The 14,318-nt window shown below is 41.0% G+C and overlaps 1 protein-coding gene across 1 annotated transcript in view; it reads left to right on the forward strand.

Moving 5' to 3' along the window:
- The window catches only part of LOC128563185 (DNA repair-scaffolding protein-like), a 398,757-nt gene that overhangs the window by 346,134 nt on the left and 38,305 nt on the right, over positions 1-14,318 (forward strand). The window contains 1 exon segment of the mRNA XM_053558362.1: positions 13,625-13,775. Coding sequence (XP_053414337.1) covers positions 13,625-13,775 — 151 coding nt within the window.

Raw genomic sequence — 14,318 nt, forward strand, 5'->3', positions numbered from 1 at the left:
CATAACTCAAGTAAACATCCCACATGGCCACTTAATCTCTCTCAGCACACATGCCTGTGCAGACATATGCGGCTGCTGTTCCTCGCTCATGTAGCTGTGAAACTGAGCCAATGAATGAAAGAAAACATAGTTTTGAAAAGTGGGGGAAGCACTTAAAACTTCAAAGACAGATTAAATTATGCTCCCCACAACTCCCTTACACATCACTAGTTTTGTTTTCCTTATTCCTTGTGATTTGTTTGGTTGCTTTTACAGATAAACAAGAAATGTATTTTTAAAATTTTTAAAGTTTTTTTAAAATTGGCATGTGACCTAAAACATTCTTAAAGACAAATATTAACTTCATAATGGACTTTTATACTTCCAACATGCTGGGCCTGTGATTGAACAATGATCCCCTTATCTGTATTATTTTATGTCGCTGAGAATGCCCTGTGGAATGTGGTTTCCTTTGGCACCAATTTCAGCTGGATCATCCAACATGGTCCGGGCCTCGCCCTCATGGCTCAGAACAGCTCCTGATGGCTTCTGCTGTGACGCTCTTGCCCTGGAACTGCTTTCTGACTGCTGCCTTGTTTTCCCAGCTGAGAGGGCTGCAGTGGGGCTGGTGAGGGGCAGGGGCAAGCTGCACACCCAGGCTGTTTAGTGTTATTAATGGAGTTTTACCTTACAAAACAAACCTGTAGTTGCTGGGGATGAGGTCAGCATCATAGGCCAATGGCAAGTTGGCCTGTGCGAGACCATATGCCCTAGCCATCCTCAAGGCCTTCCTCTACCCTTTTCCACAAGACCACCCCTTTTAAAGAGGTACAGACACACAGAACTTAATGAGCACTGGCACAGGATGAGAGAAAGCCATATTTTTTTGTCAATTAACTATATCTGTAACAATGTGAATTTGCCGGGTGGGCGAGGGGAAGATTTTCGAACACAGAAGAGATGAAGTCATTTCCCTGCGTGTGAAGCAAATCGAGTCACCCGGCTACACAGATGCACTGCCTGAGGTCTGCGCCCTGCCCTGCACCCTGCGCCTGCAGTGCCGGAAATGGTGGGTACTGCCGTGAGGACATAAGTTTTAGGCACTGGCTGAACTGTTATCATAAGAACTTTCGAAAGATGAGCTCTGTCCTTGGAATCAGGGTGGTCCCGGGGCTCTTAATCTAATCGCTAAGGTGCTACTTCCTCCTGGTGAGACATTTCCTCTTTGCCGTTCTAAGCATTTATCTAAGTCAATCACTCCTGAAAACAGACCTGCCCCTCTCAGACCAGGCGCAGGTCACCCGCCAGCCTTGCTCCCTGTCCACTGACCGTCCTAGCTGGACCATCCCGACACACCAGCAGTGTCGTCTTTCACAACACTCCTTATTTCCTTCCTGGCACGCACGTAGTCTGGGATTGCGTGTTTGTCCATGTGTTCAGTCTCTCTCACCGAGGAGGAGCAGAGGGCGGGGACGGTTAGCACACCACCCTGGACCTGGAGCCTCACAGAGGCCCGAGCGACAAAGCAGGCCTGTTGTGTGTAGCACATACACTGATGGGTCACTAATTTACTGGACACCTCCAAAAGGCCACAGACCTTCTTCAGAGCATGGTGACACTTGCTTCTGGACTCTGCAGCCCTTCTGCTTCACTGCCTCTGCTGCACTTCTATTTTCTGGCTCGGTAATTTTGTACTTAGCTCATTTGTATGGTGTTCCAGAAAATCAAGATGTCACTTAGGAAAAAAAGAAGAACTCACGCTTAAGTCTACAAATTCAGAATGGATGGTTTCCAAATACTCTAAAACTTAACAAATAAGGGCTAAGGAGCCATGATGTTTTCTCACAGGGCACAAGCCCCGTATCTGAGGCTCTTTATTTCCAATGGAGGCAAGTCAAAGAAACAAACAGAAGACACCAGTTTTCAGAACGGGGACCCAGAGGATTCGATCCTCAGCACAAATATTCAACTGGGGAAAATTATAAAAGATAATAATTGAAAGTCTCTGGAAATTGCCCTAAGGGCATACAGCAAATGTAGAGACATCCCATGAATGGAATCCAGAAAATCTACTAAAGTAAGAACAGCGAGTCTATGGCCTTTGAGCCACAATCCACTCACCCACCTCCAAACTTGTTTCATAGACACAAACCTGGGCTCTACTCCAGGAGGCACTGTCAAGAATGGCCCCCTCTGCCCAGCCCCCAATCTAGGGTTCATTTCACCTCTGGCAGGCCTGGCCACCAGCACGCTCATCACCCACCAAGTGTGGTGGCCAAGATCACTGACCTGTAGTCCCACCCCAGCTTGCCTTGGTCAGAGGCTTTAGGCTGCAGAAGACCAGCACTACCCCCCCGCAGTACCCAGCTGAGAGCAGGGTGTCACTCCAGCAGAAGGCTACTCTCCTGTCTCCCAAATGAAATGCCCAGAGCTTTTGCTTAGGGGGGGGAGGCAAATTGTAAGGAAGAAGAGCCCAGTACTGCCTAAGAGGCTGACTTTATTTGGAACAGAGAAGGAGAATCCCATGCCCAGAGGTATTGTTGAGAATAATGGGGATCTTGGGAAAGAACTGTTTGGACAGTGCTTGTAGCCACATGATACTATAGCAATAACTTTAGCAGAGAGAATCAGAGAAAAGCAATAGCCAAAAAGAGCCCTCTTGGATCACAGTCAAACCGTGGGGTCAGGGAGGCCGTGCAGGAGAGCTGAGCCACACCCTCTCAGGAGCAGTCAGAGCAGCCTGCAGGGAAGACTTGAGAGAAATCAGAGGATTTCTCAAAGGGTGAAAGCTTCAGCACCACCTCTGTTCACAATGGATAATGGATAAACTACTCTGACCTAGGGGCAACCCCTAGGAAGCCAGGACTTAAAATAAAATCACACCAATCCCTATCAGGACGCTAACAGTAGAAATTGAAGAGGAAAATCTAAGTCTTACCTGAAAGAAGGAAGAAGGCAAAAAGCTATACTTCTTGAATCATGATAGCCACCTCCAAGCTGCCTCTTACTCTGTAAAGAATCAGAATCTAACTGGCTATGGGGCTTAAGTATAGCCTTTCACCACTAAATAGCTTATGCTGACCTAGAGGCAACCAGTAGATAATAACAGGAAAAGATAAAAACAAGACAAAAAAATCTGAGCAGGATGACCAGAGGCTGCACCGTGCAGTGGAAATAAACTTTACACAATTCGTTCAAACAAGTCACTAAACAAGTGAATAAACCGCCATGCAAATAACATCATCAACCTCCAGGTAGAAGAGGAATCCGTTTTGGAGTTGCTGCAATACATTATCAAAAAATTCCAGTGGTCAACAAAAAATTACAAGATATGAAAAGAAATAGAAAAATATGATCCATTTATGGGGAGGGGAGGAAGGCAGGCTTTAGAAACTGCTTTGGGGGAGGCCCAGATATTGGACTTTGCAGCCATTATAAATGAGTTCCAAAAACTAAAGGAAACCATGTATAATGAATTAAAGAATAGTATGATACAAGGCGGTGCCTGTGGCTCAAAGAATTCGGGCGCCAGCCCCATATGCCGGAGGTGGTGGGTTCAAACCCAGCCCCGGCCAGAAATTGCAAAAAAAAAAAAAGAATAGTATGATACAATGTTTAATCAAATAGAGTGTGTCAATAAAAAGATGCAAGCTGAAAAAGGACCAAATGGAAATCCTGGCATTGAAGAGGACAATAACCAAAACAGAAATTTCACTAGAAGGGCTCAACAGTAGATTTGAGAGGGCAGAAGAATTTGTGAATTGAAGTCAATATTCTGTTATCTGAAAGCAAGAGAGAAAAAAGAATGAAGAAAAACAGAACCTCACAGAAATGTTGGGGCACCATTGAGCATATCAACAGTAATAGGAGGGGCAGAAAGAGAGAGGATGGTGCAGAAAAATACTTGAAGAACTAATAGCTGAAAACTCAAATTTGCTGAAAAGCTTTGTACATCTCAGAAGCTCGGTGAACCCCAAGAGGGATAAATTTAAAATCCACACCCAGACACCTCTTAGCCAAAAACGTTGGAAAGCCAAACATAAAATCCTAAAACCAGCAAGAAAAATATGACTCTTCCCACATAAGGGAACCTCAGTAAGATCATGGCTAACTTCTCATCAGAAACAATGGAGGCCAGAATGCACTGTGACCGCAACTTCAGAATGCTGTGGGGACAAATTGCTTATACCACACTTCATTTTTGGCCATTAGTTCCTGAGGTTAGTCAGTGGATTGAACGTTGCTCTTCATTTTTTAATATTCTAGCTTTTTACTTATTTAGACTAGGCCTAATTATTAGCCACAGAAGCCTACTTTTTTGCACAAAATTTCCTTTTCTTCAGTCACGGAACCATTAGAAATCCGTTTGTTCTATACAAATGTCTTTTAGCTATTACAAAGTAAAGAATGTCATACGTATCTGGAAATGTTGAGACTAGTTATCTCAATAAAGATAGCACATTCTTCCAGATATTCCCTGCTAAATATTGCTAATGTGTGATGTGCAGAACTAAAGTCTGCTGCAGGTGACGACTAAGTGATTTCCTTGAACGTTCTTGAATATACAGTATTGTATTTTCAAGGAGATTGAACACAGTAATAATTATGCATACTTTTGATGTTTTTCTTCATAAATCTACTAAAATACATTTTAGAAAAAAAATATCGCTAACAACATTTTGGTGATTATGATGATTTTTGAGAAACACTAACACTTTGTGAATTCTAGTGTTGTTTGTTTTTTGTTTGTTTGTGAGACAGAGTCTCAAGCTGTCACGTGGGTAGAGTGCTGTGGCATTACAGCTCACAGCAACCTCTAATTCCTGGGCTCAAGTGATTCTCCTGCCTCTGCCTCCCAAGTAGCTGGAACTACAGGCGCCCGCCACAACGCCTGGCTATTTTTTGGTTGCAGCCAGTCATTGTTTGATGGTCCTGAGCTGGATTCGAACCCACCAGCTCAGGTGTATGTGGCTTGTGCTTTAGCCACTTGAGCCACAGGCACTGAGACCATATTAGTGTTTTATAAAACATAATCTGGGGACCTTTTTAAATGGAAAGCTATTGAAATAACCTCTTGTTCACTTATGTTGTGTTTTCCAAAGTGTTATCATAAATTTCGATTTACTGCTCTTTGACAGATTAATTGAACAATTATTAAGTACTTGTGATTTTCAGTTCCTATATTTCTTTTTCTTAAGATTTTTTTGTTATTTTTTGAGACAGAGTTTCACTCCGTTGCCCTGGGTAGAGTGCTGTGGCATCATAGCTCACAGCAACCTCAAATTCCTGGACTCAAGAGATCCTCTTGCTTCAGCCTCCTGAGTAACTGGACTAAGGCATCCACCATAATGCCTGGCTAGGTTTTTCTATTTTTAGTAAAGAGGGGGTCTCATTTTTGCTCAGGTTGGTCTGGAACTCTTGAGCTCCAGCAATCCACCCATCTTAGCCTCCCATAGTGCTGGGATTCTAAGAGTGAGCCACTGAACCCAGCCAGTTCCTCTATTCCTCATGCCTTTGGACTATGCTGTCCATAGGGTGACCACTAGTCATGTAGTTATTTATATTTGAGCTAATTAAAATTATTTAAAATTAAAAATTCTGTCCCTCAGTCACATTTAGCCATGTCTTTAGCACTCAATGGTCCCAAGCAGCTACCATATTAGACAACAGGAACATAAAATATTCCTTCAACATACAGGATTCTTTTAGCCCACAGTGCTTTGGGCTGAAAGTCTTTCCCTTATTGCTAACTACAGCAGTGCATAGATCAACTGCATCTACACTTGAACTCTGATGGAAGTTTAGCTTCAGAAATTAGGCTGCTAATCTCCCACTTTGTAAACTTAAAAAGATATTTGTGTCAAATATGCTTATGTATTCATTTCATTTTTTCAGTTTCTTATTTATTATTGCATGGCGTTGAGCAATATGGTAAACCTTTCTGATCTTCAGTCTTCTATGTATAATACAGAAGTCTTCTATAATAAAGATAATTATAACCATGATTTTAAGGGCCTTTGAAGGATGAGACAATGCAAATAGAACAGCGTCTGGCACTCAACACCTGCTATCGGTGTGATGAATCTCTAACCCACATAACACTGTGAAAAATTTAATATTTGTTGTGAAAAATTTAATATTTGTTATTGTAAGCTTTTAATTTGTGCAGTAACTAGTTATGCAGCCATATTTAACTAATGAAATGACTGACCAGTGAAGCAGACCAAAAAGTTAGTAAAGGAAATTTGAAAAGTCCTTAACTAATTTGACTTACATATCACATACAAAACTCTCTCTGCCTGTTAGAGTACACACATTCTTCTCACATGTAACAATCACAAGAACTGATTATGTACTAGGCCAGAAAACAGTCTCTACAAATTTAAAAGAATCATTATTAGAGAACATGTTCTCTCACCTTAGTGCAAACAAAAATATAAAGTATAGGGCGGCGCCTGTGGCTCAGTCGGTAGGCACCGGCCCCATATACCGAGGGTGGCGGGTTCAAACCCAGGCCCGGCTGAACTGCAACCAAAAAATAGCCGGGCGTTGTGGCGGGCACCTGTAGTCCCAGCTACTCGGGAGGCTGAGGCAGGAGAATCGCTTGGGCCCAGGAGTTGGAGGTTGCTGTGAGCTGTATGCCATGGCACTCTACCAAGGGCCATAAAGTGAAACTCTGTCTCTAAAAAAAAAAAAATATAAAGTATAACCATGGTGGCTCATGCCTATTATCCTGGTACTTTGGGAGACCAAAGCAGGAAAATTTCTTGAGGCCAGGAGTTCAAGACCAGCCTCAGAAACATAGAGAAACTGCTCTACAAAAAAAAAAAGTTTCCAGGCATGCTGGTCCACACCTGTGATTCCAGCTACTTGGGAAACTAATGCAAGAGGTTTGCTTGAACCCAGGTGTTTGAGGCTGCAGAGGGCTGTGATCACACCACTGCACTCCAGCCTGGGGACAGAGCAAGAGCCCATCTCCAAAAAAATTAATTAATAAATAAATTCTTCCCTATTCAAGCATATGTGTGTGTGTGTGTGTGTGTGTTCTTAACTGTAAACACTAAAGACATTTCCTTTAAAATCAAGGAACATTAATAAAGAAAAGATAAAATAGGCTAGGTGTGATGTCTCATGCCTGTAATCCAAGCACTTGCGAGGCTGAGGCAGGCGGATTGCCTGAGCTCACAGGTTCGAGACTAGCCTGAGCCAGAGTGAGACCCCGTCTCTAAAACATAGCCCGGTGCTGTGGTGGGCGCCTATAGTCCCAGCTACTTGGGAGACTGAGGCAAGACAATCACTTGAACCCAAGAGTTTGAGGTTGCTATGAGCTGTGATGTCACAGCATTCTACCAAGGATGACCAAGTAAGGCTCTGTCTCAAAAAAAACATAACAAAATAATAAGATAAAAAGAAAAATAGAGACATTAGCTCCATCAGGGATTACATTGGCAGGACATAGACTAAAATTAAAACAATACTGAGTAGTCTGGCATGGATAAGGATAAGGATAAGGATAAGGATGTGTTAAGGATAAAACTCTCATGTGTGAAGAGGTGTGTAAGGATAACGCTCTCATTTGTGAAGAGTTCTATATTATTTTGTGAAATCAATACAACTTAGAAAAAAAGAAACAATAAGAAAATACTATAGCATCTTTATGTTAATAAATTTGAAAACTTAGACAAAATAGAAAAATTCCTAGAAAAAGTTTCTGAAATGTCTCAAGAAAATAATTAGAAAGCTCAAGTTATCATTAGGGACATCAAGTTGGTAGTTTAAATTCTTTTCAGAAAGAAAAAGCACAAAAACCAAATTATTTTATTACCAAATTCTTCCAAATTGTTAAAATACAGATCACCTAGATCTTGTATTTGAATTTTTTATTTTAAAATTTTCAAAGGAAAAATGTCATCTTCATCCATTCAGTCTATGAAGCAGACATACATGATCTCAATACTAAATGAGAAATAAAGATCAGTATCACTCATAAACATAAATAAATCATGGCACATAGGATCTTGGGTTTTACATCAGAAGTGAAAAATTATTTTAGCACTTGGAAAGAATCTGTGATCATTTTACCACATTAACAAAATTAAACAGAGAGAAACATAACCAGTAGAACCTCTGTAACTTGACCACCCAAAGGACTGTAACAAAGTGGTCAACATAGGGAAGTAGCCTGCGGGGTGCTGATATGCACAGGTGGTGCATGTCTGGTCCATGAGAATTAGGTCAACTTAAGGAAGTGATCAGTGTGGGAGGTGGTCAACGATGGAGGATGGATTCTACTGTAATCATTTCAACTAATACAGAAAATGTATTCGATGAGACCCAATACTCATTTTCTTTCAATTTTTGTCACTTTTTATTTTTTAATTATTTGCCACTTACTTCTCCACCAGTGAAGAACTGTACAATTTGAATGGATGAATGTATGCAATGTGAATGTCTTTTTTTTTTATTAAGTCAAATACACATAGATGATGAATACATTATGCATATGTGAGGTACAATGTGTTGTTTTTTTTATACAATCTGACATGGTTACATCAAACCAATCAACATAGCTTTCACCTCATTTACTTGATTATTGTGTTAAGATATTTATGTTCTACACTTGACAGATTTGACTTGTACCCTTTACAAAATTTCTTAGCAAACTAGGAATCCCTAACTGGATGAAGATGGTAGATATAGTTTTTTGTTTTTTATTTTTTTATTAAATCATAGCTGTGTACATTAATGCAATCATGGGGCACCGTGCACTGGTTTTATATACAATTTGAAATATTTTCATCAAACTGGTTAACATAGCCTTCCCGGCATTTTCTGAGTTATTCTGTTAAGACATTTATATTCTACATTTAGTAAGTTTCACATATACCCTTGTAAGATGCACCGTAGGTGTGGTCCCACCAGTTAGGTAGATATAGTTTATACCTACCAAAATAAGCCATAGGAAACATGCTTAACTGTAAACATTGAAGGCATTTCCTCCAAAATCAAGAGCAAGATAAGGATGTCAAAAGCCACCAGCTTCTCTCTAGTATTACCCTAAAGGTCCTCAAAGGCAGTCAGGAAAGAAAATAATTACAAAGCACAAAGATAGGTAAGGAAGAAGCAAAATTGGAATTATGAAATGATTAGATACAACTACATAAAAAGACTTTTAAATAATAAAATATGATGGTCAATAGATTATAAAAGTTCCATATACATGTCAATTGTATACAATTGTGTCGTTGTACACAACAACAAAAATACCATTTAAAATAGCAAAGCAGTCTAAGCAGAAACCTAACAAAACATGTACAAGAATTATATGGAGGAAATAATAAAATTTTATTATAAAAATTGATCAAAATATTCCCCTAAGGAAAGCTGTATCTACTAATCACTGTGCCAAACTCTATATAGAATGAATCACTATAATGCTCACAGCAGCTCTAGAAGTTAGGTTCTCTTTTTCCTATGTTGAAATGAGTAAATTCAAGCTCATACAGGTAGGTAACTTTTGCAAGAGTCAGAGTTATTACCATGACGCTGCCTCCCTGGGAAGCTGCTCGTGTTCCACTGACTATGATAGAGTTTGTGGTAAATATCTGGTGGTTCAGGAAAAGCAAGTTGATCATGGGGCCCGTTTCTGCTCAGGCCTGTCACACTAGAGGTGATTTTAGGAGATAAGTGTTTCACTGAGCAGGAAACATTGACAAGTTGGTGGAATTCAGCGGGGCTGCTGATGAGCTAATCCTGGTTTGGGCTGTCTATGAGATGCCCCAGTTTTGATCCAGCTGGACTGGTGGTGGTGATGACTCCACCTTGGGCTGCGCCAGCCTGCCACTGAACCACAGCTTCAAGGGAAGGAGAGGTGGTTGAGCGTGTGTGGCTGGGCGTGAATGTGGCAAGGTGAAGGGTGACAATCATAACTAGTGTGACAGAATAGGCAAGAGCACACTTCCTTGGTTATTTGAGAATTAGGGAAATGTCAGACCAAACTTAAAGGCAAAGATGCTAACCTGTTTCCCACCCTCCCTTCTCAACATAATCAAAAAGAGAGAAGTGGCATTTGGATCCTTGGAAATTCTGTCTTCATCTTGACTTTTGTCTGTGTTGACAAGCATAATAGTAGAGGATGAGCAGGCCTTCACAGAGTCACGTATGGCAGGTCAAGGGCTCCTGGGGTCCTGTCCTCCTATAGGAGAGCCTCCTCCCAGGAAATGCAGCCTGGTCCCCTCTGTGACCTTGCCTTGACCTCCCTATTCAGACAGAGAATAACCAGGCAAGTCAGGAGAGGAGGAACTAGTGGGTGAGGACGCCTTTAAATGGTCTGTAGACAAAGATAATATAAATTCAACATAAAAAATGTATATTTTCATTCCTACTCTCACATAGCATACTGGAAACTAAAGCAGACTTCAGCTCTTGGTGAGAAGGGGGGAAACATGATGGCACTTTGAGTGGGAAAATTAGTCCCAGTGTAGGAATCTATGACTGGTTTGAAAAAAATGTCCCTTCCATTCTCCCCTCTTCAGGAAGCCAGCTAGATACGACTTACTGAATTGAAGTTAACTAAGAAAGATATGGGGGGCAGCGCCTGTGGCTCAATGAGTAGGGCGCCAGCCCCATATACAGAAGGTGACAGGTTCAAACCTGGCCCCGGCCAAACTGCAACAAAGAATAGGCGGGCGTTGTGGTGGGCGACTGTGGTCCCAGCCACTAGGGAGGCTGAGGCAAGAGAATCACCTAAGCCCAGGAGCTGTAGGTTGCTGTGAGCTGTGACGCTACAGCACTCAACCAAGGGTGATAAAGTGAGACTCTGTCTCTACAAAAAAAAAAAAAAAAAAAAAAAACAGAAAGAAAGATATGGGATGTAGAAAATAGGAGATTTCTGCTCAATACAGTAGAGAGGAAAGGGAGACTCCAAGATTTCATGGCAAGAGATCTAACAGTGAGTGCGATGCCCCCGCGCACATCCCACCCACCCGGATAGGAGCGCAGTAGAGGCTCCTGGGGCGTCTCCTAAGGACAGGTATACGAGGTTCGGCCTCCTGAGAGGTTTTAGTAATTTATTGAGGTTTGCTGTAGATTTTGTGATAAGTGCATTAAGAACTAACATGTGGTATAATCATCATCTAGTTCAAAATATTGTCTCTTTTTGCACTGTGATTTCCTTTTTTTTATTTGTGGGGTTTTTTTGTTTTGTTTTGCTTTGCAGTTTTTGGCTGGGGCTGGGTTTGAACGCACCACCTCCGGCATATGGGGCTAGCACCCTACCCCTTTGAGCCACAGGTGCCACCCTCCTTTTTTTTATTTGTATAAATTTCTGGCACAATGCAGTTTTGGTTGTATTACTGTTCTATTCTACCATGTTTGATTTGTTTATGTTTTTGCTCACTGGCCCTTCCTGTAGCTCTGATCTCCATTTCAGGATAATTTCCTTCTTCCTAAAGTACATCATTTAGGAATCATTTTAGTAATTAGTAAGCTAATAAATCGTACCAAATACTTCAGGCTCTGTAGGTGGAAAATGCTCTTGGTTTTTCTTTGTTTAAAAATGTCGCCATCTTTCTTGAAAATGGTTTTGCTGGTACACAGTCCTATGATAGCTTCAGAATTCTGAAAACATTTCACTGTCTGCTGGCTTCATTCATTGCTCTTGAGAAGACTGATATAAATCAAAACTTTTTTTCGCATCAGAATTCTTTTTTTTATTGAATCATAGCTGTGTACAATAATGCATTTATGGTTTATATACAATTTGAAATACAACAAACTGGTTTCGTATTCCTTTGTAAATATTCTGTCTTTTTGAAACTTCTCATTTTGTGCTTCTTGCTTTTAAAATCTTCTCATCTTTGGTATTCTCTTATTTTATTACAGTATGTGTATTCAAATGGGTTTCCGGTAGCTGTTATGCTTGGTATCTGGTTTTCTCCCTATATCTTAGATCACTTGAGAATTCTGTTCCTATATCTGTACCCTAACCTCTTCTCTTTCCTCATCTTTTTTTTTTCTGGAATTCCTATTAGATATACTTTAGACCTTCTCATTTTGTCCTGTGTATTTCTCCACCCTTCTCTCTAGTTTTTCTCTCTCAGCTCTTAAGCTACTTTCTAGGTAATTTATTCAAATTTATAACCTAGATTTTTATATACACACTCCAGAATTATATATAGCCATTCAATACATACACCTGTTCAATGATTTTTTTTTATTGCAATAGATAATCTTTTTCTTTTTGAAGGTTTTATTTTGTTCTTCTTTAAATCTGCCAAGTCACTTTGTCTAGTTTCTTGTCTCCTATTTTTATGTTGGAAACTTTACCTTTTTTAAATAGTTATTCTGTATTTCATATCTGTTAATTCTAACATCTCAAGTCCTCAGCTGGTCTATTGTTATTTCTTCAGACTTTCCCCCACATAATAGTTTGTTTCCTTGTGTTCGATGATTTTTTTTTGTAGAGACAGAGTCTCACATACCGCCCTCAGGTAGAGTGCCGTGGCATCACACAGCTCACAGCAACCTCTAACTCTTGGGCTTACATGATTCTCTTGCCTCAGCCTCCCGAGATTGTATCCTTTTGTGACAAATAAAACTTCATTTACCTGAATTTATGAAGTGGCAGGATTGGGAATTCAGTCATAAATAGACTTTCATGAATATAGCACTTAAAAACTGGAGGAATTCCATCGTGTCACTGGATATCCATCACGTCTGTGTTACTGCAGGTTGGGACAGTGATTTACCGCGCTGCAATATGCTTGTCCGTAAACACGCACCTTCTCAGAGAAAGCCCCTTACTGCTGCTCATATCATGTTACTCTGAAGCTTTTCTCAGCATTGAGTATCCACGCAGAATATAAATGTTTCCTCTTATGGGAAACAGGATAAAAATGGGGAAAGGAGCCATCTGTTTATGGGCAGTGGTAGTGTGTTTGGTTTAAGAGGCTGGTCATCTTGATGTGCTTTTCAGCCACATTTGGCTTAGGGTTTAGTTTCATGCCAGAAGAGATTATATCTCCTATGTTTTGTAGATAATGATAACCTGCATGTAGAAATCCAAAAAGTGTGTGCTTGAATCCAACTTCATTTACCCTGAATCATCTATTTAGGAAGACGATTACAGTGGATTTGCAGTAAAAGAGAAGGAATCCTGATTTTTTTTTTTTTTTTTGAGACAGAGTCTTACTGTGTTACCCCAGGCTAGAGTGGCATGGTGTCATAGCTCACAGCAACCTTAAACTCTTGGGCTCAAGCAATCTTCTTGCCTTAATTTCCCAAGTAGCTGGGACTATAGGTGTGCACCACCACCACCAGCTAATTTCTCTATTTTCAGTAGAAATAGGATCTCACTGTTGCTCAGGCTGCTCTTGAACTCCTGAGCTAAGACAGTCCACCCACCTAGGCATACCAGAGTGCTAGAATTACAGGCATGAACCACTGTGCCCAGTCGAAATCTTGATTTCTTTATCAACCCAAACTGCCTCCTCAAAAAACAACTGTGCCCTGAGCACTTTGGGAGGTTGAAGTAGAAGGATTGCTTGAGCCCAGGAGTTTAAGACTAGCCTTAGCAACATAGCAAGATCTCACCTCTACAAAAAAATAAACCAAAAAATGAGCTGATGTGAATGCTTTTTTACAGAGTCTGCCTTCTGGTGCAAGACACCTATGGAATGTTTGGTGAAGTACACCTAGAGGCCGCCCTCTTGAAGGGAAGACAGTTGGAAGGGAAGTCCTGCAGCCTGGAGGGAGTGAAGATCCTACGGCATGCGGCCAGAGGAAGGCAAGGAAATGCCAAAATGGCATCCAATTTGCTACAATGGCTGGTTCTTTCATTAGTCTTCCATCTCTTATTTTATTTAATTATTTGAGACACAGTCTCATCTGTCACCCTGGGGAGAGTGTCATAACATCATTATAGCTCATAGCAACCTCAGTCTCTTGAACTCAGGTGATCCTCTTGTCTCAGCCTCACAAGACAAGCTTGTTTCAGCTGGGACTACAGGCGCCTGGCCAGTTTTTCTATTTTTAGTAGAGACAGGATCTTGCTCTTGCTTAGGCTGGTCTTGAACTTATGAGCTCAAGCAATCCAACTGCCTCCACCTTCCAGAGTGCTCGGAATACAGGCATGAGTCACCACACCCACCTCTAATTTTATTTATTTATTATTTTTGTGTGTGTGTGGTTTTTGGCCAGGGCTGGGTTTAAACCCACCACCTCTGGCATATGGGACCGGTGCCCTACTCCTTGAGCCACAGGCGTCACCCTCTAATTTTATTTTTAATGACAATAAATCAGGATAAAAAGGCCAGATGTTGAGCCCACAAAGTGCCTCT

Source organism: Nycticebus coucang, chromosome 13, assembly GCF_027406575.1.
Source record: "Nycticebus coucang isolate mNycCou1 chromosome 13, mNycCou1.pri, whole genome shotgun sequence".
NCBI lineage: Eukaryota > Metazoa > Chordata > Mammalia > Primates > Lorisidae > Nycticebus > Nycticebus coucang.